At 48.0% G+C, this 25,326-nt stretch overlaps 1 protein-coding gene across 1 annotated transcript in view; it reads right to left on the reverse strand.

Annotated features, from left to right (window-relative positions):
* Positions 1-13,151, reverse strand: part of LOC144511918 (uncharacterized) — a 113,322-nt gene extending 100,171 nt beyond the window's left edge. The window contains exons 1-2 of the mRNA XM_078242374.1: positions 13,018-13,151; positions 3,736-3,997 (exon numbers count right to left, since the gene is read on the reverse strand). Coding sequence (XP_078098500.1) covers positions 3,736-3,969 — 234 coding nt within the window. The 5' untranslated portion in view covers positions 3,970-3,997; positions 13,018-13,151. The remainder of the gene's footprint in view (positions 1-3,735; positions 3,998-13,017) is intronic.
* Positions 13,152-25,326: the final 12,175 nt, after the last annotated feature.

The raw sequence follows: 25,326 nt of genomic DNA on the forward strand, positions 1-25,326 counted from the left end.
ATCAAAGAACACGAGTAAAGTTCACACCCACACTCACACACACAGAATCATCGAATCATACAGTGCAGACGGGGCCCTTCAGCCCATCGAGTCCAGACTGATACATTAGAAACACCTGAACTCCCATCTAATCCCACTTGCCAGCACTTGGTCCATAGCCCTGAATGTTATGATGCGCCAAGTGCTCATCCAGATACTTTTTAAAGGATGTGAGGCAACCCGCCTCTACCCCCCCTCCCAGGCAGCGCGTTCCCCCCCTAAGCCTCCTGCCCCTCACCTTGAACCTATGTCCCCTCGTGACTGACCCTTCAACTAATAGGAACAGCTGCTCCTTATCCACTCTGTCCATGTCTCTCATAATCTTGTACACCTCAATAAGTCACCCCTCAGCCTTCTCTGCTCCAACATATACCCACACCCACACATACCCACTCACACACACACACTCACACATACCCACACACACACACAGATACACACACACTCACACACACACCCACTCACACACACACCCACACACACATATACCCACACACACACACACAGATACACCCACACCCACTCACACCCACACATACCCACTCACACACACACACTCACACATACCCACACACACACACAGATACACACACACTCACACACACACCCACTCACACACACACCCACACACACAGATACACCCACACCCACTCACACACACACATACCCACACACACACACACAGACACACACACACAGACACACACACACACACTCACACACACAGATACACACACACACACTCACACACACAGATACACACACACACACCCACTCACACCCACACCCACTCACACACACACACCCACTCACACACACACCCACTCACACACATATCCACTCACACACACACCCACTCACACACACACACACCCACTCACACACACACCCACTCACACACACACACCCCCACTCACACACATATCCACTCACACACACACCCACTCACTCACACACCCACTCACACACACACACACACACCCACTCACACACACACCCACTCACACACACACCCACTCACACACACACCCACTCACACACCCACACACTCAAACTCACATACACCCACACACACAAACACATGCCCACACACACACACACATACACAATGCACACACTCACTCACATACACCCACACACACACACACACACCCACTAACACACACACCCACTCACACACACACCCACTCACACACACACCCACTCACACACACACCCACTCACACACACACACACTCACACACACACATACTCACACACACACACACACCCACTCACACACACACACACCCACTCACACACACACCCACTCACACACACACCCACTCACACTCACACACACACCCACTCACACACACACACCCACTCACACACACACACTCACACACACACCCACTCACACACACACCCACTCACGGACTCACACACACCCACTCACACACACACCCACTCACACACACATCCACCCACACGCATACCCACTCACACACACACCCACTCACACACACTCACACCCACTCACACACACACCCACTCACACACACACCCACTCACATGCACAAACACATCCACCCACACGCATACCCACTCACATGCACAAACACATTCACCCACCCACACACACATATACACTCACACCCACAAACACACTCACACCCACAAACACACACACACCCACACACTCAAACTCACATACACCCACACACACAAACACATGCCCACACACATGCACACACATACACAATGCACACACTCACTCACACACACGTACACACATACATAAACATACTCAGGCATGTACACACACACACACACACACAAAGATCCTATCATTTCAAGCATGCAGTCAAATTCAGTACATTGATATCAAGCTAGCTTCTATTGGGATTCTTGGTGTTAAATTTTCCCAGTCACTCTGATTTAGCCCCGGTTAAGGCTGCTGTGTGTAATTATTGACACCACAACTGAATGCCAAAGTGTTGGAGGGTGTAGGAGAGATTCCGGAGAATGCTCCCAGGAATGAGGGACTTCAGATAATGTGGAGAGACTGAAGCTGGAGTTAAAGCATTCCGGGCGATTTGTTTCCCAGCAGAGCGACGGATACTTTGGGTGAAATCTTACCAAAAAACCCTGTTGTTTCTGGCGAGGCCGGTTTTCTCTCCAGATCTTACACCGCTCTGCCTAAAAAAAAATCAAGGGGATGTGTTTCACGCCACCATGCAGGGGGCGGACCCTCAACATGTCGGCAAACCCCGGCTGCACTGAGATCGGGGCAAGGTGACAACCTGCCAGTGCCAACCTGGAGCAAGGGACAGTGCCAGGGGGCAGTGCCAGGGGGCAGTGCCAGGGGGCAGTGCCAGGGGGCAGTGCCAGGGGGCAGTGCCAGGGGGCAGTGCCAGGGGGCAGTGCCAGGGGGCACTGTCTGGTTCTGTCCCTCTCCTCCGGGGGCTATACTCACATTTATATCCATGGGGAGACCCCAGGACAGGTTCACGTCTGTGTGAAGCTGTTGTAAACCACACTGCCGTGCTATCACACCAGCGCAATTTGCATATCTGAGGGGCCTCAATGCCTGGTGAGGGGGGGTGGGTTAATTATATTTAAAGCTATTTAAATCTATCCACAGTCCAAAGATGTGCGGGTTATGGCCGTGAACCTGATGATGTCTGCGGTGAGGGGTGGGTGGGAGTGTGGGGGGGGGTTAAGACCCAAACTACAATCTCGCTTGGGGATCTGCGACTTCCGGATCTTGAGCCACTGCCGGCAATCGCACGGATGGTGAGTGTGGCTCAAGAAAGCTCAAGAAATTCCCTTAGAAAGTAAATATCTTCAGAGATATGGAACAAGAGCAGGGACATTGAACTAATTGGATCCCAAATCAAAGAGCTGGTATAGTTATGATGGGCCGAATAGCGTCTTTCTGTGTTGGGGTGTGGTTTCAGGAAAGGGTTTGGTTTGGTTATTGGCACCATGTCACAGTGAAGCCATCTGTGAAGATGAGGTGTATCTCAGTGGGAGGAGCTCCCCGCTGGCACCTCACACGAGTAGATCTCTCCAGAGACCAGTAGGGAAAGGTGGGAGGGAGAGACTGGTGTCCATGTTGGGAAAGAGAAGAAGTGGGACATTCATAGAATCTTACAGTGCAGAAGGAGGCCATTCGGCCCATCGAGTCTGTACCGACCACAATCCCACCCAGCCCTATCCCCATAACCCCATGCGTTTACCCTAGCTAGTCCCCCTGACAGTAAGGGGCAATTTTAGCATGGCCAATCCACCTAACCCACACATCTTTGGACTGGGGAAGAAACCGGAGCACCCGGACATGGGGAGAACGTGCAGACTCCACACAGACAGTGACCCAAACTGGGAATTGAACCCGTGTCCCTGGCGCTGTGAGGCAGCAGTGATAACCACTGTGCCACCGTGCTGCTCACAATTTGCTTCCCCACATTGTGGTGATTTTAGTGCATTTCGAACATGTTAGCCAAGCTGGGAGTAATATCATTGATCCAATATGCTAATTGATATAGTTTGACATATTTATTAAATGTTTGTGTGTGAATGAGGATGTCACTTGTTTTGGAATTCTCTCGGTCTCGGTGAGCATAGCTGCTCCTAACTCCGGCCTACTCTCAGGCTCCTGTGGGTCAGCTGGTCAATGGGCTATCAGCGTCAGGGGTGTGGAGACCCTCTCACCTGCATGTCGTCCCGAGTGATGAAGCCCCTCTCGACCCCACCACATTCCTGGAAGAACTTATGGACCTTCTCGATCATGAACCGTTGCCCGGAACTCCAGTTGCCCTCCTGTTCCAGCTGCTGGGCCTGTGAATCCTGGAGGTCACGCAGTTCCTTCCGCCGTCTGGCTGTCCTCCGGCCCTCCCTGGCCAGGCCCTTCCTGTCTTTGGGAGTGGGCCGTGTCTGCTCTGCCATCTGGCTGGATCACTCCTGCTCCTGTAGCCTCGTGGGAGAAACGGGAGGGAGAGATGGGAGCTGATTGTGTGGTGGTCACTATTGCTTAGCAACTGACATCTTAATCAGGCACCAAATATTAAACAGAAAATTCATTTCCAAAGGGGAGGAGAAAGAGAAACCTCAACAAATTCATATTCTGAGAAAAATCTGGTAAGTGTTCGTATTACGGTCAGGATTTGTACCAGGAACAGCAGTTTCCAGAACCTTCTCTGAAGTAGTCTGGTCGAATGGCGCAGTCAGTTTGTTCATAGCTTGGACAGACAAGGAGCTCAGTGCGGACTCCAGCACCAGTTACCTCAGTCACTCCCACCATCCACAGCAACAGGCGAGAGGCTGACTGTGTCTCTGACACCATTGTCCTGAGTCAGACACTCGCGGCTGCAAGTGTCACTCTCAGGACCTGAGCACAAAGCCACTGGCGGCCATCATGCTGGTGAGATGTTAAGTCGAGTCCCGCTCAGGTGGATATAACACATTTCACAACACCATCATCCCCTGGTGCCCTGCCCAAAAATCTACACCTTCATCTGGCACCACTGAAAACACGCGATTGGGTCGTTATCACATCACTGTTTATGGGATCTTGCTGTGCACAACTTACAGTATAGAGGAGGCCTTTCAGCCCATTGAGTCTGCACCAATAAAACCCACTAAATCTACACCAATCCCACTTTCCAGCACTTGGCTCCTGGCCTTGGATGTTATGACATTTCAAACACTCATCCATGTACTCTTTAAAGGTTGTGAGGTTTCTCACCTCTACTACTCTTCCAGGCTGCGCATTCCAGACTCCCCCCACCCTCCGGGTGGAAAAAGGAACTGAATATTAGTTAAATGGAGAAAGGCAGCAGAAAGCTGCAGCACGGAGGGATTTGGGATCCTCGTGCATAAATCACAGAAAGCTAGCAAGCGAGTTGAGCAGATAATAAGGAAGACAAATGGAATGTTGGCCTTTATTTCAGAGAATGGATAGGGAAGTTTTGCTAAAACTATACGAGACACTAGTAAGGCCACACCTTGAATACAATGAACAGTTTGGTCTCCTTATCGAAGGAAAGATATACTGGCATTGGAGGCAGTCCAGAGAAGGTTCACCAGGTTGATCTGGGGTAAGGAGTGATTTTCTTATTAGGAGAGGGTTTGTAGGTTGGTTCTGTACACACTGGAGTTTAGAAGAATGAGAGGTGACCTTACTGAGATATATAGGATTCTCAGGGGGCTTGAGAGGGTAGATGCAGAGAGGTTGTTTCCCCTTGTGGGAGAGTCTTGGACCAGAGAGCATAATCTCAGAGTAAGGGGTCACCCATTTAAGACGGAGATGAGGAGGAATTTCTTCTCCCAGAGGGGAGTGAATCTGTGGAATTCTGTACCACAGAGGCTGGGTCATTCAGTATGTCCACGGCTGAGTGAATCAGGAAGGGAATTCAGGGTTATGGGGATAAAGCAGGAAAGCGGAGTTTAGGATTATATCAGATCAGTCGTGATCTCACTGAATAGCGGAGCAGTCTTGATGGACCGAATGGCCTATTTCTGCTCCTATGTCTTCTGGTCCTATCCAATTGAGTAATGATTCATTTTGCTTTCTAATTGGTGCAGGGAGGCAGGACAACATGAGGATAGATGTGTTGGTCAAACGGCTGAAGTGTGGGGTCAAGTCATGTGATGAATTCTCCAGGGAAACGTTGATAAGCCTGAGTACTGAGATTGAGGGAGTGTTGTGCTTTAAGGCCACACTCACTGTTAGTTGAGCTGAGACTGGCACACACTGTTTCTGCACAGCGGATATACTAACTCCCACCTCACCAGCCAGGCCTCAATCTGAGAGCAGTTTGGAAATATGGAGAGTTGCACCATGATTTCCTCAGAATGCTGCCTGTCCACATACCACATTGCTTCACTAACATCTCCATTTCCTCCTGCTTTCTCCAGAGTACAAGCCAGCTTCCCTAGGCATCTAACCCCGTGCTGTATCAGCCCTGGGAGTGGTTGATGGGGACAGTGTAGAGGGAGCTTTACTCTGTATCTAACCCCGTGCTGTACCTGTCCTGGGAATGTTTGATGGGGACAGTGTAGAGGGAGCTTTACTCTGTATCTAACCCCGTGCTGTACCTGTCCTGGGAGAGTTTGATGGAGACAGTGTAGAGGGAGCTTTACTCTGCATCTAACCCCGTGCTGCATCAGCCCTGGAAGTGTTTGATGGGGACAGTATAGAGGGAACCTTACTCCGGATCTAACCCCATGCAGTACCTGTCCCAGGAGTGTTTGACAGGGACAGTGTAGAGGGAGCTTTACTCTGTATCTAACCCCGTGTTGTTTCTGTCCTGGGAGTGTTTGACGGGGAACAGTGTAGAGGGAGTTTTACTCTGTATCTAACCCCGTGCTGTACCTGTCCTGGGAGTTTGATGGGACAATGTAGAGGGAGCTTTACTCTGTATCTAACCCCGTGTTGTTTCTGTCCTGGGAGTGTTTGACGGGGAACAGTGTAGAGGGAGTTTTATTCTGTATCTAACCCCGTGCTGTACCTGTCCTGGGAGTTTGATGGGACAATGTAGAGGGAGCTTTACTCTGTATCTAACCCTGTGCTGTACATGTCCTGGGAGTGTTTGATGGGGACAGTATAGAGAGAACTTTACTCCGTATCTAACCCCATGCAGTACCTGTCCCAGGAGTGTTTGATGGGGAGAGTGTAGAGGGAGCTTTAGTCTGTATCTAACCCCGTGCTATGCCTGTCCTGGAAATGTTTAATGGAGACAGTTAGAAGAAGCTTTACTCTGTATCTAACCCCGTGCTGTACCTGTCCTGGGAGTGTTTAATGGAACAGTGTAGAGGGAGCTTTACTCTGTATCTAACTCCGTGCTGTACCTGTCCTGGGAGAGTTTGATGGGGGTCAGAGAACACTGACCCATATCAATTCTCCAACATTTACTTGATAACATTACAAACGATATTGATTTCATCCAACACAAATAAAAGATACATCATGACAGATTAACGTCAATACTTCACATTGAAGCCCCATCATTGAACATCAGCAGATGGATCTTCACCTTCATCATCATCATTGTTAAAATCTATTCTTTTATGGAAGCATCCCATGTTTATTGCCCATCCCTAATTGCCCCTTGAGAAGGTAGAAACTACAATTGGGAACCAGGCTGAATATAAACTGTTCAGAGGAAAGGTGAAAAATCAAATGCGAGAAGCAAAGAGAGAGGATGAGAAGAGACTGGCAGCCAATATAAAAGGGAATCCCAAAGTCTTCGACAGACATATAAATAGTAAAAGGGTGATAAAAAGAGGAGTGGGGCCAATTAAGGAGCAAAAAGGGATCTACACATGGAGGCTGGGGACATGGCTAAGGTACTAAATGAATATTCTTCATCTGTTTTTGCCAAAGAAGAAGATGCTGCATAGGCCATGGAGAAAGAGGAGATCATCCAGACACTAGATGGGTTTAAAATTGATAAGGAGGAGGTATTCGATAGGCTATCTCAAAGTTGATAAGGCAACAGGTCCGGATGAGATGCATCCAAGGATACTGAGGGAAGTGAGAATGGAAATTGCAAAGGCATTGGCTATAATTCTTCAGTCTTCCTTAGACGCAGGTGGTGCCAGAGGACTGGAGAATTGCAAATTATATTCAAATAAAAGGATATAAAGTTCAGCCCAGCAATTACAGGCCAGTCAGTTTACTCTTGGTAGTGGGGAAACTTCTAGAAACAATAAATGAAATGACCTGGACAGATGTGGCTTAATTATGAAATACCAACACAGATTAATTAAGGGAATATCATGTTTTTGACTTGCTTGAGTTTTTGAGCTAACAGAGAGGGTTGATAAGGGTGATGCGTACATGGAAAAGGTATTTGATACAGTGCGGCACTTGTGAGCAAAATCACAGCCATGGAATAAATGGGAAAGCAGCAACTCGATACAGAATTGGCTGGGTGGCAGGAAAAGGAGAGACGTGGTTTCTCAGGCTGGAAGGAGGTTTGTAGTGGAGTCTCCAGGGGTCGATGTTGGGACCCTTGCTCTTCATGATATATATTAATGACCTGGACCTTGGTGTACAGAGCACAATTTCAAAACTTGCAGATGATGTGAAACTTGGAGTCATTATAAATTGTGTAACTTCAAAGGGACATGGACAAGTTGGTAGAATGGGCAGGCAGATGGCACATGATGTTCAATGCAGAGAAATTAATTGTTATTCATGAAGAGGATGCGGGCGTCACTGGCTGGGCCAGCATTTGTTGCCCATCCTTAATTGCCCTTGAACAGAGTGACCATGTAAGAGGCAGTTGAGCGTCAATCACCTCTTTGCTGTGGCTCTGGAATCACATGTGGGCCAGACCGGGTAAGGACGGCAGATTTCCTTCCCTAAAGGACATTCATGAACAAGATGGGTTTTTACAACAATCGACAACGGTTTCACGGTCATCATTAGACTGTTAATTCCAGATTTTTTTATTGAATTCAAATTTCACCATCTGCCGTGGTGGGATTCGAACCCGGTTCCCCAGAACATTACGCTGAGTCTCTGGATTACTGGTCCAGTGACAATACCACTGCCTCCCCTGATTAATTTTACGAGGAAGAACATGGAGAGACAAGATAAAAAGTGTGCAATTCTAAAGCGGATGCAGAAGCAGAGGGACTTGGGTGTATTTGTACATGAGGCATTAAAAGTGGCAAGGCAGGTGGACAGAGTGGGTAACAAAGCATAGTTTCCTAGACTTCATTAATTGGGGCACAGAGTACCAGAGCAAGGAGATCATGTTGAATTTGTACAGGACACAAGTCTGGCCTCAACTGGAACATTGCGTCCAATTCCAGGAACAGCACTTTAGGAAGGATGTGAAGGCTTTGGAGAGAATTCTAGAAAGATTTACTAGAATGGTTCCAGGTATGAGGAACTTGAGTTATGTAGATAGACTGCAGAAGTTAATATTGGTTTCCTCAGAGAGAAGGCTGCAAGGAGATTTGATAGAGATGTACAATATCACAAGGGTACTGGACAGAGTAGATAGGGAGAAATTATTCCCATTGGTGGAAGGATTTAAATGAGAGGGAACAGATTCAAACTCTGTGGAAGAGAAGTGAAAGTGACTTGAGGAAAAACCTTTACACACAGTGAGTGGCTACGGTCTGGAATGCACTGCCTGGGAGGTCCAATCGAGGAATTCTAGAAGGAATTTGACTGAAAGGGAAGAATGTGCAGGGTGATGGGAAAAGGCATGGGGAATACAATTGCTTAATCAGAGAGTCGGTGCAGACATGATGGGCCAAACAGCCTCATTCTGCGCTGCCTACATTGTGTGGTTCTGTGAATAATATAGGGATATCTGAAAGTTGTAGGGGATGGAGGAAGTTACAGAAGTAAGGAGGGATGGATTGGAGGAGGTTACAGAGATAGGGAGGGATGTAGGGGGAGGAGGTTACAGAGATAGGGAGGGATGTAGGGAGAGGAGGTTACAGAGCTAAGGAAGGCTGTTTGGATTGGAGGAGGTTACAGAGATAAGGATGGCTGTTTGGATTGGAGGCTGTTACAGAGATAGGGAGGGCTGGATAGATTGGAGGAGGTTACAGAGATAAGGAGGGCTGTATGGATTGGAGGCTGTTACAGAGATAGGGAGGGATGTATGGATTGGAGGAGGTTACAAATGTAGAGAGGTCTGTATGTATCAGAGGAAGTTACAGAGATAGGAAGGGCTGTAGTGGTTGGGGTTGCTTGCAGGGATGGAGCAGAGTGTTGAGCTGGAGATGGTTACAGAGGTAGGGAGGATTGGATGGATTGGAGGAGGTGACAGAGATAAGGAGGGCTGTAAGGATTGGAGGACGTTACAGAGATAGGGAGCGCTGTATGGATTGGAAGAGATTACAGAGATAAGGAGGGCAGTATAGATTGGAGGAGGTTACAGAGATAAGGAGAGCTGGATGGATTGGAGGAGGCTACAGAGATAAGGAGGGCTGTATAGATTGGAGGAGGTTACAGAGATAAGGAGGGCTGTATGGACTGGAGGAGGTTACAGAGATAAGGAGGGCTGTATGGATTGGAGGAGTTTACAGAGATGGGGACGGTTATATGGATTGGAGGAGGCTACAGAGATAGGGAAGGCGTATGGATTGGAAGAGGTTACAGAGATAAGGAGGGCTGCATGGATTGGAGCGGTTACACAGGTAGGGAGGACTGAATGGATTGGAGCGGTTACAGAGATAAGGAAGGCTGGATGGATTGGAGTAGGTTACAGAGATAAAGGGGGCTTATTGATTGGAGGAGGTTACAGCGATAGGGAGGGCTGTATGTATTGGAGGTGGTTACAGAGATAGGGAGGGCTGTATGGATTGGAGGTGGTTACAGAGATAGGGAGGGTTGTATGGATTGGAGGAGGTTACAGAGATAAGGAGGATTTATGGATTGGAGGAGGTTACGGAGCTAAGGAAGGCTGTATGGATTGGAGGAGGTTACAGAGATAAGGAGGGCTGTACAGATTGGAGGGGTTACAAACATAGAGAGGTCTGTATGTATCAGAGGAGGTTACAGAGATAGGAAGGGCTGTAGTGGTTGGGGTTGCTTGCAGGAATGGAGCAGAGTGTGGGGCTGGAGATGGTTACTGAGATAGGGCGGGCTGTATAGGTTGGAGGAGGTTACAGAGATAAGGAGGGTTGTATGGATTGGAGGAGGTTACAGAGATGGGGACGGCTATATGGATTGGAGGAGGCTACAGAGATAGGGAGGGCTGTATGGATTGGAGGAGGTTACAGAGATAGGGAGGGCTGTATAGGTTGGAGGAGGTTACAGAGATAAGGAGGGCTGCATGGATTGGAGGATGTTACAGAGATAGGGAGGGCTGGATGGATTGGAGGAGGTTACAGAGATAAGGAGGGCTGTATTGATTGGAAGAGGTTACAGAGATAAGGAGGACTGTATGGATTGAGGAGTTTACAGAGATAGGGAGGGCAGTATGGATTGGAGGATGTTACAGAGATAAGGAGGGCTGTATGGATTGGAGGAGGTTACAGAGATAAGGAGGGTTGTATAGATTGGAGGAGGTTGCAGAGATAAGGAGGACTGAATAGATTGGGGGAGGTTACAGAGATAAGGAGGACTGGATAGATTGGTGGAGGTTACAGAGATAAGGAGGGCTGTATGGATTGGAGAGGTTACAGAGATAGGGAGGGCTGTATAGGTTGGAGGAGGTTACAGAGATAAGGAGGGTTGTATGGATTGGAGGAGGTTACAGAGATGGGGACGGCTATATGGATTGGAGGAGGCTACAGAGATAGGTAGGGCGTATGGATTGGAAGAGGTTACAGAGATAAGGAGGGCTGTATAGGTTGGAGGAGGTTACAGAGATAGGGAGGGCTGTATAGGTTGGAGGAGGTTACAGAGATAAGGAGGGCTGCATGGATTGGAGGATGTTACAGAGATAGGGAGGGCTGGATGGATTGGAGGAGGTTACAGAGATAAGGAGGGCTGTATTGATTGGAAGAGGTTACAGAGATAAGGAGGACTGTATGGATTGAGGAGTTTACAGAGATAGGGAGGGCAGTATGGATTGGAGGATGTTACAGAGATAAGGAGGGCTGTATGGATTGGAGGAGGTTACAGAGATAAGGAGGGTTGTATAGATTGGAGGAGGTTGCAGAGATAAGGAGGACTGAATAGATTGGTGGAGGTTACAGAGATAAGGAGGACTGGATAGATTGGTGGAGGTTACAGAGATAAGGAGGGCTGTATAGGTTGGAGGAGGTTACAGAGATAAGGAGGGCTGTATAAGTTGGAGGAGGTTACAGAGATAAGGAGGGTTGTATGGATTGGAGGAGGTTACAGAGATGGGGACGGCTATATGGATTGGGGGAGGCTACAGAGATAGGGAGGGCGTATGGATTGGAGGAGGTTACAGAGATAAGGAGGGCTATATGGATTGGAGGAGGTTACAGAGATAAGGAGGGCTGTATGGATTGGAGGGGTTACAAACGTAGAGAGGTCTGTATGTATCAGAGGAAGTTACAGAGATCGGAACGGCTGTAGTGGTTGGGGTTGCTGCACGAATGGAGCAGAGTGTGGGGCTGGAGATGGTTACTGAGATAGGGCGGGCTGTTTGGATTGGAGGTGGTTACAGAGATAAGGAGGGTTGTATGGATTGGAGGCTGTTACAGAGATAGGGAGGGCTGGATAGATTGGAGGAGGTTACAGAGATAAGGAGGGTTGTATGGATTGGAGGCTGTTACAGAGATAGGGAGGGCTGGATAGATTGGAGGAGGTTACAGAGATAAGGAGGACTGTATGGATTGGAGGAGGTTATAGAGATAAGGAGGACTGTATGTATTGGAGGAGGTTACAGAGATAAGGATGGCTGTATGGATAGGAGGAGGTTACAGAGATTGGGAGGGCTGTAGGAGCTGGAGTTGCTTGCGGACCTCGGGTAGAGTGTGGGGCTTGAGATGGTTACAGAGATAAGGAGGTTGGCGTTGATGGAGGACACAGAGTTTACAGAGTTGTTATGATGGGGGTGAGTGCTGTGCTGGGGAGGACTGTAGGGATGAAGGAAGCCACAGTGATGAAGAGTTTTGAAGTGAGGGAGGGATTTGAGGGCTATGATGGGGAGTTTTTAAATTAAGACCAGGTTCTAGTGTAGCTCGAGAAACAAGGTGTTAACAGCATTTATTGTGAGTGAGGATATGGGCGATCTGGCTTAGAATGAGCGCTGCCCCCGTGATCAGCAACCTCCCCCCCCCCCCCCTCCCTCTCCCAGCCACCCCCCCCCCCCCAATCCCGAAACATTAACACACATAATAGTTTACACTTACACAAACACGCAGGGCTGTATATCAGTTGTAAAAGAGAGAACTAGCACATACATGCTCAAACACACACTTGCTAACTCACCCACCAACACATACACATATGAACACACACTGGTACACACACATGCTAACTCACTCACTAGCACATGCTCAGTTACATACACAGTCAATAATGAAACAAAAGGAGAATCTTACTGAGACTGTTCTTCCTTGGTTCACTGAGTTTGTGAGTTAGCTGATAGGCCTCCCATCTGGAGAGATTCTTGTTGTAAAAGCTCTTCTGTTTGCACTGTGCGCTGTGTGAAAATGGCAGAGTCATGTCTTGCTTCAGATTTTCCGTTGATTATATCAAGTTGAGCTGAAGCAATAACCACGGCTTCCAGTGTCACTTCCTGCGAAAGAGGGAGGGGGAAGGGATTAGCTGTGTTCATCGTCTGTTGTCAGATTCAAGTGGTGACTAATGGCTCCCTGAGAGAACATGGACCTCCACTCCCAGCCTCAGGTCAAAACCTCATCCACAAGAATAGGCCACTGGTTACCTGGTGAGTCACCACTCCTCCACAGTCTCAGAAAAATGAATCCTAGTCCAAGATCCGCCATTGCCAAGCAAGGTCAGGGGTCAACCTGTTACAGGTCCCAGTGAGTAATGCCCATGCCCAGGGTGCTGCAAATTTCCCTCCAATTGCCATCCTGGAAGTTAGCCTTGACTGAGAATTCATCAAACGGGGAAACACACGCGCTCACTCAGTTGTGTAAAAAACACTTCAAATCAAGGTATGGACCACAAGCTTTAGAAATGTGACACCACACTTTCTGTGCTCTGTGGGCCATCCTTGGCCAGGATGTGGAAATTCCGGCATTGGACTGGGGTAAGCACAGTAAGGAGTCTCACAACACCAGGTTAAAGTCCAACGGGTTTATTTGGCAGCACGAGCTATCATAGAAATCATAGAAACCCTAAAGTACAGAAAGAGGCCATTCGGCCCATCGAGTCTGCACCGACCATAAACCCACCCAGGCCCTCCCCCCATATTTACCCACTAATCCCTCTAACCTACGCATTGCACGACACTAAGGGCAATTTTAGCATGGCCAATCAACCTAACCCGCACATCTTTGGACAGTGGGAGGAAACCGGAGCACCCGGAGGAAACCCACGCAGACACGAGGAGAATGTGCAAACTCCACACAGACAGTGACCCGAGCCGGGAATTGAACCCAGGACCCTACAGCTGTGAAGCAGCAGTGCTAACCACTGTGCTACCGTGCCGCCCAAGAGCTTTCAGAGTGTCACTCTTTCTTCAGGTGAGTGAGGAGATGTGTTCACAAACAGGGCATATACAGACGCAAACTCAAGTTACAAGATAATGGTTGGAATGCGAGTCTTTACAGCTAATCAAGTCTTAAAGGAACAGGCAATGTGAGTGGAGAAAAGGGTTAAGCACAGGTTAAAGAGATGTGTATTGTCTCCAGACAGGACAGTTAGTGAGATTCTGCAAGCCCAGGCAAGTCGTGGGGGTTACAGAAAATGTGACATGAACCCAAGATCCCGGTTGAGGCCGTCCTCATGTGTGCAGAACTTGGCTATGAGTTTCTGCTCAGCGATTCTGCAGTGTCATGTGTCATGAAGGCCACCTTGGAGAACGCTTACCCGAAGATCAGAGGCTGAATGCCCAAGACTGCTGAAGTGTTCCCCGACACTCCTGCCTGGTGATTGTCAAGCGGTGTTCATTCATCCATTGTCGTAGCGTCTGCATGGTCTCCCCAATGTACCATGCCTCGGGACATCCTTTCCTGTAGTGTATCAGGTATGAGGTGAGTGCCAGAGTATCAGTGCGGATTATCGACACGGATGCCATCATCTCACGTGAGAACACCATCCACCAGGTACACGGTACATACTCTTGCGACTCAGCCAACGTTGTCTACCTGCAGGAAAGAATGTCCCGGGACATGGTACATTGGGGAGACCATGCAGACGCTACGACAGCGGATGAATGAACACCGCTCGACAATCACCAGGCAGGAGTGTTCTCTTCCTGTCGGGGAACACTTCAGCAGTCACGGGCATTCAGCCTCTGATCTTCAGGTAAGCGTTCTCCAAGGCGGCCTTCATGACACACGACAGCGCAGAGTCGCTGAGCAGAAACTGAAAGCCAAGTTCCGCACACATGAGGACGGCCTCAACCGGGATCTTGGGTTCATGTCACACTATCTGTAACCCCCATGACTTGCCTGGGCTTGCAGAATCTCACTAACTGTCCTGTCTGGAGACAATACACATCTCTTTAACTTGTGCTTAACCCTCTCTCCACTCACATTGTCTGTACCTTTAAGGCTTGATTACCTGTAAAGACTCACATTCCAACCATTATCTTGTAAATTGAGTTTGTGTCTGTATATGCCCTGTTTGTGAACACAACTCCTCACTCACCTGATGAAGGAGCTTGAGACTCCGAAAGCTTGTGCTGCCAAATAAACCTGTTGGACTTTAACCTGGAGCCATCCTTGGCCCAAGATAGTGTCCCCGCTACACAAGCACACTCCTGATGCACGCCATGCCAAGCCGCCATTTTAGGTTGATCAGTAGCGGGGAGAGTGTGGGTGTGCACTCGATGTATGCAGGGTAGACAGATCATGACACCATTCAGTGGGTAACCGCAATGCCATTCCAACCTCAACTCTCCAGCTAACGCCTTTGTTTAACATCACACTGTTCAACATGCACTCAGCAGCCAGACTGAACCTCCAGCAGGATTATTAAAAGAGGTGAGAAACTCTCCCCAGCTCAGATGCTGATTGATTTCTGCTGCCTGTTGCTGAGTTAATCAAAGTGTTTGGTGGTTTGTACAGTTGGTGAAGTTTGCAAGGTGTGACGTTATGGATAAAGGCCTTGGTTCACACTTCAAGGGTTCTGCTCAGTCAGGCCACAATAGTTTAAAGAAGCCTGGGCTTTTATAAGTCCTATCATTAAGACTTGCATTAAGGATTGCAGAAGGCTCAACTTCCCACAGACATTTATGTATATTTTCAACAGAACAAAACTATTGGATGGCAGCATGACAGAGAGATTGAACAGAGGCAACACAAGCTGCTCGAATAGGGAAGAGGAGGTGGGGAAGAGGGCATGGAGCCCTTATCCACCCAGAGTCTCCAGGGAGCAACTCTCTTATTGAACCTCTGCAAGGAGCTGTGTGCAATGTCTCTGTTTCATAATGTAGGTGCTTACTGTAATCTGTCCCAAGTTCAGGCCGAGCTGCAACCTGCAAAGCAGCATGAAGATGGCACTGTCAGTGCTTGTGAAGGTGACTAGGCCGTTAATGGTTTCACATTGAGCTCAGTCCGGGCTGGATCCAATGATACTGTCAACATCAAAGCATTTTCTAAATGAGGTCATTGGAACTCTGCATGCAAGCAGAGCCACAGACATTTCATTCTCTCTCAGGAGGGAGAAGCAAGTAGGTGAGGACATGACCTTGCTGTGATAGCAGGCTTTCCCATAGTGCATTGAGTTCACACACGTCAATGTGCAGACGTACCGCACCCAGAAGAGTTCTGACTCCCTCAAATACCAGCTGATGTGGGACCACACACACCGTGTCAGGAGGTCAAAGCCCAGGATCCTGCAAACAGCCAGGATACTTTCATTCTTCAACTGTCTGCTCAATATTCAGCATTCCGGTCACCACGAGAGCTCAGATACTGCACTGACAAGGGATATCCAAGGACCACATGGTTCATGACAAAACCCCACCACACACACACACACAAACACACAGACAGCCACACACACACACAAACACACATGCACACACAGGCACATGCATGCACACACAGACACATGTATGCACACACACGCGTGTGCATGCACACAGACACACACACACAGTTTCCTTACAGAGAGCCGTGCTGTCACATGAACCATCACTGAGCATGAACTGGACAAAGTTCACCTGAGTGCGTCCCATGTTCCGTTATGAGAGCAATATTGTGAGTAGCTGAGGGAGAGGAAGGGACAAGGAAACAAAGACAGTGTCTTTCCAACCAGGTTGTCCAGGTTTGGCCTCACCAAGGCCCTGTATAACTGCAGCAAGACATCCTCACTCCTGTACTCAAATCCTCTCGCTATGAAGGCTAACATAACATTCTCTACTGCCTGCTGCACCTGCACACATACTCTCAGTGACTGGTGTATGAGGACACGCTGGAGCATCCTGCTCACAGTTCACCCTTCCATCCAACTTTGTGTCATCTGCAAATTTGGAAATATTACATTTAGTTTCCTCATCTAAATCAATATATATATATATCTTTTGAATAGTTGGGGTCCCAGCACTGAACCCTACAGTACCCCACTCGTCATTACCTGCCATTCAGAAAATGACCCAATTATTCCTACGCTTTGTTTCCTGTCTGCCGACCAGTTTTCTATCCATGTCAACACACTATTCCAATCCAATGCTCTTTAATTTTACACACTAATCTGTTATGTGGGACTTTGTCAAAAGCTTTCTGAAAGTCCAAATAAACCACATGCACTGGCTCCCCCTCATCAACTCTACTGGTTACATCCTCAAAGACTTCCAGTAAATTTGTCAAGCATGATTTTCCTTTCATAAATCCATTGCTGACTCTGTCCAATCCTGCCACTGTTTCCAAGTGCTCTGCTATAAAATATTTTATAGCGGACCCTAACATTATCCCCACTACCGACATCAGGCTGATTGGTCTATAATTCCCTGTTTTCTCTCTACCTCCCTTTTTAAATAGTGGAGATACATTAGCTACCCTCCTGTTTCAGAAGGGTAGACAGGGAATTATAGACTATAAATCTGTTTCAGAATCTCTAGAATCTTGGAAGATAACTACCAATGCAGCCACTATTTTTAGGGCCAGTTCCTTAAATACTCTGGGATATAGATTATCAAGCCCTGGGGATTTATTGATCTTCAATCCCGTCAATTTCCCCAACACCACTTTTCTATTAATACTGATTTCCTTCAGTTCCTCTCTCTCACTAAACCCTGTGCTCCCCAACATTTCTGATATGTTATTTGTGTCCTCCTTTGTGAAGATAGAACCAAAGTACGTATTTAGTTGGGCCACCATTTCTTTGTTCCCCATTCTAAATTCCCCAGTTTCTGACTGTGAGGGACCTACATTTGTCTTCATTAATCTTTTTCTCCTCACACCTATAGAAACTTTTATAGTCAGTTTTTATGTTCCCCACAAGCTTATTCTCTACTTCATTTTCCCCTTCTTCATCAATCCCTTGGTCCTTCTTTGCTGAATTCTCAGTTGCTCTGAACCCTCAGGTTTGTTTTTTCTGGTGAATCTGTAAACTTCTTCCTTGGGTCTAATACTATCTCTAATTTCCCTTGTGGGCCATGGTTTAGCCACCTTTCCCGGTTTACTTTTGTACCAGACAGGAATAAACAACTGTTACAGTTCCCCCATGCACACGTTGAATGTTTGCCATTGCCAATCCACCATCATCCCTTTAAGTAATGTTTCCCAATCCATCACAACCAGTAGTTTCCTTTATTAAGATCCAGGGCCCTTATCTTAGAATCACTACATCACTCTGCATCTTAAAGAATTCTATTATATTATAGTCACTCATCCCCAAGGGGTTTTTCAAATCATTTCTTTCTCATTAGACAACATCCAGTCTAGAATGGCCTGTTCTCTCGTGGGTTCCTCAACGTATTGGTCCAGTAAACCATCCCGTATACATTCTAGGAATTCCTCCGCTGCAGTATTGTGACTAATTTGATTTGCCCAATCTATATGCAGATCAAAGCCACCAATATTACAGATGTTCCTTTATCACATGCATCTCTAATTTCCTGTCTAATGCCATTCCCAACATCACCACTGCAGTTTGGGGTCTATATAAAACCCCCACTAATGATTTTTGCCCCTGAGTGTTTCTCAGCTCTACCCATACAGATTCCACACTGTTGGAGCTAATATCTTTCCTCACTTAATTTCCCCTTTAACCAGTAACGCAGCCCCACTGCCTTTTCCTTTTTGTCTGTCCTTCCCAAATACTGAATATTCCTGAATGTTCAGTTCCCATCCCTGGTCACCCTGCAGCAATATCTCCGTAATCCTAACCATATCATACCCATTTACATCTATTTGTGCAATTACTTCATCCACTTTATTGTGAATCCGCGTTAAGGCACAAAGCCTCAAGGCTTGTCGTTTTAGCATTACTTGTCCCGTTCCCACTATTCTGCACTGTGGCCCTGTTTGATTCTGGCCCTTAATTTCTCTGCCTATCATTTTTCTTATTCCCCTTTCTCTCCTTTGTTCTTGTCCTTGATTCCCGCTCCTCTGATTCTTTACACAGGTTCCCATCCCTCTGCTATTTTAGTTTAAATCCACCCCAACCACTCTAGCAAATACTCCCCCGACATCAGTCCTGGTCCTGCCCAGGTGTAACCCACCCAGTTTGTTCTGGTCCCACCTCCCCCAGAACCTGTCCCAATGCCCCAGGAATCTGAAACCCTCCCCCCTCACCGTCCTTCAGCCACGTATTAACCTGATATATCTGCTGTTTCTGCTCTGACTAACACATGCTGTCAGGGTGGGTTTAAAGGTAGCAGTTAGGTTCTTTGTTTGACCTCAGTAACTCAGGCTGCTGTGTGTGGTGTTAGCGGCCGTTATTAATAGGTATGTTTTGAGTGGATTATTTTGGTGTTTTAAGGCTAAGGTTAGCCTGCATGCTCAAGCACTTTAATGCTGCATCTGAAGCTCAGCCTGTCTGGTCTGAATAATATCACTGCCCTGCAGCATTGGAGGGAGATTGAGCAGAGGCTACACAGATGAGTACAAGCTGCTAACAGATAACTTCCCCAATATCTGCCCCCTCACAGATAACCCCTCCAGTATCTGCCCCCTCACAGATAACTCCTCCAGTATCTGCCCCCTCACAGATAACTCCTCCAGTATCTGTTCCCTCACAGATAACTCCCCCAATATCTGCCCCCTCACAGATAACTCCTCCAGTATCTGCCCCCTCACAGATAACTCCTCCAGTATCTGCCCCCTCACAGATAACTCCTCCAGTATCTGTTCCCTCACAGATGACCCCTCCAGTATCTGCTCCCTCACAGATAACCCCTCCAGTATCTGCCCCCTCACAGATAACTCGCCCAATATCTGCCCCCTCACAGATAACTCCTCCAGTATCTGCTCCCTCACAGATAACTCCCCCAATATCTGCCCCTCACAGATAACTCCTCCAGTATCTGCTCCCTCACAAATAACTCCTCCAGTATCTGCCCCCTCACAGATAACCCCTCCAGTATCTGCCCCCTCACAGATAACTCCTCCAGTATCTGCCCCCTCACAGATAACTCCTCCAGTATCTGCTCCCTCACAGATAACTCCTCCAGTATCTGCCCCCTCACAGATAACTTCTCCAGTACCTGCTCCCTCACAGATAACTCCTCCAGTATCTGCTCCCTCACAGATAACCCCTCCAGTATCTGCTCCCTCACAGATAACTCCTCTAGTATCTGCTCCCTCACAGATAACTTCTCCAGTATCTGCTCCCTCACAGATAACTCCTCCAGTATCTGCTCCCTCATTGATAACTCCTCCAGTATCTGTCCCCTCACAGATAACTCCTCCAGTATCTGCCCCCTCACAGATAACTCCTCCAGTATCTGCTCCCTCACAGGTAACTCCTCCAGTATCTGCTCGCTCACAGATAACTCCTCCAGTATCTGCTCCCTCACAGATAACTCCTCCAGTATCTGCTCCCTCACAGATAACTCCTCCAGTATCTGCTCCCTCACAGATAACTCCAGAGGGTCAGTGTCTGAATGAGACTCAGATTCATGGTGACTTCACTCATTCCCAGGCCTGACTCTGACACACCAACAGAGTGTACTGTTAGCCACATGTCTGAGGCAGAAACCTTGGTGAGGACACTAAGGGGAATTCTGATTCTCTCCCTGCAGACAATGACGCTCTTTCACCTTCACTTCATTGAATGTCTCATCTGAAACACAGCGCCTGTGACAATGCCGCACTCACTCAGTACTCCGATTGTGAACTGGTTAATTAGAGTGGGACTTGGACTCAGAGGGTCTCTGGAAATCTCTTCCCCGGAAGGCCATGGAAGCACAGTGTTTGAATATTTTTAAGGCAGTGCTGGATAGATTCTTGATTAACACGGGGGTGAAAGGTCATCGGGGGTAGGCAGGAATGTGGGGTTGAAGTTACAATCAGATCAGCCATGATAGTATTGAATGTCAGAGCAGGCTCGAGGGGCCGAGTGGCCTACTCCTGCTCCTAATTTGTTTGCATGGTTCACAGAGGTGAGAAGACTACAGACTGGGCTGATAATGTAGAATCACATTGTGATTTGCCTTCACAAGAATAAACATTTCCTGTGATGTTTTGTGGTCATTTTCTGGTGTTTTGTTTTCAGTTGAACTCCCATTGTCCCGGTCCTCTCTGAATTCCGGTTTCAGATCTCTGATCTGGAGTGACCGGGACTGCCCTGCCCTGACTCAGTCGGGCCTGGTTTGGGTGGGTCTGGCCTGCTGTCTGATTGAGGCAACTTGGCCCTCTCTGGCCTGGCCATTCATGGCTATGTTCCAAATGAGCTGGCAGCTTGTGGGTCTGTGCTGTAGCACAGGAAACAGGTCCTGCTATCACTCTCAGAGTCATTTCAGTCATTTCAAAAGTGGAAATAAACTCTATCTAAGGTAGAAAGGAGAACTTAGCATCATGGGCTGACACAGCACACACAGAGACTATTCAGCCTCAGGGTTCAGGGTCCCTGAAAGAGTTATTCAATTAGTCCCATTCCCATTGCTTTACCCCCTAGTCCAGGTTTTCACACGTTGTTCCCTTTGGGGAATAGTGGGAGGATTCCCCAGCTGATTGAACAATGTTATGAAACTCCTTTCGTGACCAACAAGTCCCGGCCTCTGGATATGGACCCAGACTTTCTGGCCGTCGACCAGCAGTCAATTTAGTTAAAGATCACGATAACCCCTGACCTTCCATTACCATGCAGAGGTACAAATTCCACTCTGCTGTTAAGGAGCCAGGAGAGACGCTCTCCGGCTTGGCGGTCAAACTTTGTCAGCCGGCTGAGCACAGCGAGTTCGGGCCTTCACTGGGAGACATGCTGAGGAACCGTTTCGTTTGTGGGATCAACAACCGCAACACACAAAAGAAACTGCTTGCTTTGCAACCAAGATTACACTGGAGAAAGCAATAGAGGTGGCCCAAGCAACTGAGTGCACTGAGCAAGGTGTGTGTGAGCTTCCAGATGTGCAGAGTGAGGTGAATCAGTTGTGGCGGGAAGCAGTTGCTGCTGGGGACAGTGCGAATGAGGGCTCACTGGGGCCTGATTAGAGTTGTTCAACACCAAGGTCTGGGACATGTTTTCAGTGTGGGGCAGAACACTCCCAGGAGACGTGTCGGTGCAAGAATTTGATCTGCTTCAGCTGTAAGAAGAGTGGTCACGTACAGCTTGATGGAGAGTCAACCAAGCTGCACAGAATGCTGCAGAAAAGACAATGATGAAACTGCCCCTGTGAATAAACTGGAGAAGGAATCAAAGGAGGAATCCGAGACTTACACACTCAATAAGGCCCAGCTTAGCAAGACACCTCCCACTGAGATTGTTTATACGGTTAACGCTGCCCCCTGCAAATGGAGGTCCACACTGGCTCTGTGGCCACTATCATCGGGGAAAAAACATTCAAACATCTCCAGAAGGGACTGCAATCCTTAAGTCTTAACCATTCGGAGGCGACTTTGGTGACGTACACGGGAGAGGCTCTAAAAACAGTGGGGACAGCCTCTGAGCCTGTATCCTATATAAACCAGTCAGCTCAGCTACCCATCGTGGCGATTGAAGGATAGAGGCCCAGTCTCAGGGGGCGGGACAAATAAAACTGAACTGGCTGGAAATATTTAATGTCCAGGATGGACGATTCAAAGGATTCCTGTGTAAATATCAGGAGTTATTCCAGAAAGAACTGGGTCGGATAAAAGGAGTTAAAGCTAAAATTTACTGAACTCTGAGGCTACACCAAAGTTTTTCTGTCCCCCCACCCCACCCCCTCCCGCCTGCCCCCCACAAACCCCGGCACCCCCCCCCCACCCCCCCACACCTGCCCCCCACCCACCCAGTGCTCTATGCGTTACATCAGAAAGTAGAGGTTGCACTGAAGAGGTTGGAAGACTTGGGCATCAGCAAGTCAGTGCAGTTTTCCAAATGGAAACATTTCCCCCATTGTCCCCGTCCTGAAACCAGACCTCACCGTGAGGATCTGCGGGGATTACAAACTAACCGTAAACTGGGGAGCTCAGCTGGATGGTTACTCCGATCACCTCTGGGCAGGTATTGAGCTCCTGAGCTTAGAAAACACAAATGTCAGGCTGGCCACCTACACGGGGGAACCATTACAAATAAAGGCCACCACGACAACCCTAATGACTTACAGGCAGCTCAACTTCCATTCATCATTGTATGGGGACAAGGACCTAGCCTTATGGGGAGAGATTGGCTCCAGCACATCAGACTGATCTGGCTGGAGATCTTTAGGCTGGGTGCGGGGGGAATGTATGAAGTTGTCAGTAAGTACCCTGAAATTTTCTAGAAAGGACTTGGAAAAATAATGGGAGCCAAAGCTAAGATCTATGTCGACCCAATGCTACGTCTAAGTATTTTAGAGCGAGACAAGTTCCATGCTCCCGATTGGAAAAAGTAGAGTCAGAACTGGAACGGCTGGAAAAGCTGGGCATGAGTACAGTTCGCAGAGCGGCTGCACCTGTTGTCCCTGTCCTCAAGCCAGATAAGTGGGTTTGACTTTTTGGAGACTATAAGCTTACTGTCAATAGGGATTCTAAACGTCACAGATACCCCATGCCCGGATTGAAGATCTGTACATCGGGTTAACTGGTGGCCAAGCATTTTCTAAGTTGGACATGAGCTATGCATATCTCCAACTTGAATTAGATGAGCCTTCCCGGAAGTATGTGACAATTAATATGCAAAAAAGCCTGAATGAGTACAGTCACCTGTCCTTTGGGGTCTCATCCGCATGTGCCATTTTTCAATGGGTCATGGAGAACATACTCCAAGGGTTACCTCAGGTAGCCGTGTACCTGGATGATGATGTTCACAAGGGGTCATAGGTCATAGGTTCAAGGTGGGGGGGAGCGGTTTAACACAGATATCAGAAGGACGTATTTTACACAGAGAGTGGTGGGGGCCTGGAATGCGCTGGCAGGCAAGGTGGTGGAGGCGGACACACTGGGAACGTTTAAGACATATCTAGATAGTCACATGAACGGAGTGGGAATGGAGGGATACAAAAGAATGGTCTAGTTTGGACCAGGGAGCGGCACGGGCTTGGAGGGCCGAAGGGCCTGTTCCTGTGCTGTATTGTTCGTTGTTCTTTGTTTGTCTCGGTCACAGGAACTTTGGAACGTGAACACTTAGCAAACCTGGAAGAGATCTTACGGTGTTTCCCGGGGGGAAAATGTGTCTTCCAAGCAATGCCATGACCTATTAGGGACATTGGGAGGATGGCAAGTTTTTTATCCAGTGGAGGACATGGTGAGGGCCATTAAGGAGGTGCCAACTCCAAGGAGCCCCGCGGAATTGAAATCCTTCCTAGGGTTAATGAATTATTACAGGAAATTTAGTCCGATTTGTCTTCCTTACTGACCCCCTTGCATATCCTACTACACAGATGCTGCAGCTGGAGGCTTTCAACAACGTTAAATAACAACTTTTGTCCTCTCATTTATTGGCCCATTTTGACCCCAAAAAGGACCTCACCCTGATATGCGATGCCTCCCTATATAGAGTTGGGGCGGTACCAGCACACCGCTGGAGAGTTGGAACAGAGCAGACTATTGCGTTCGCATCCAGGACTCTCTTGAACACTGAGCGGAGGTATTCTCAGATCAAGAAAGAGGGGTTGGCAGTTGTCTGAGGTGTTAAAAAATTCCATCAATACAGTTGGCGCTTCATCACAGTAACTGATCATAAGCAATTGCTGGGATATTTTAAAGATGATAAGGCAGTATTCCCCGTTGCCCCTGCCCCTATACAGCGTTGGGCCTTGTTACTGGCAGCTTATGAATAACCTCCCAGAGCATTGCCCCGGGTCCCAGATAGCTAACACTGATGGACTGAGTCATCTGCCGTTTCTCATAAATCTGGAGACAATACACATCTCTTTAACCTGTGCTTAATGCTCTCTCCACTCACATTGTCTGTACCTTTAAGACTTGATTAGCTGTAAAGACTCGCATTCCAACCATTATTCATGTAAATTGAGTTTGTGTCTTTGTGCCCTGTTTGTGATCAGAACTCCCACCCACCTGACGAAGGGACAGCCTGTTCCGAAAGCTAGTGGCTTTTGCTACAAATAAACCTGTTGGACTTTAACCTGGTGTTGTGAGACGTCTTACTGTGTTTCTCATAAACCCAGCTTCACCACCAGCTGTGGA

Source organism: Mustelus asterias, chromosome 25 (assembly GCF_964213995.1).
Source record: "Mustelus asterias chromosome 25, sMusAst1.hap1.1, whole genome shotgun sequence".
NCBI lineage: Eukaryota > Metazoa > Chordata > Chondrichthyes > Carcharhiniformes > Triakidae > Mustelus > Mustelus asterias.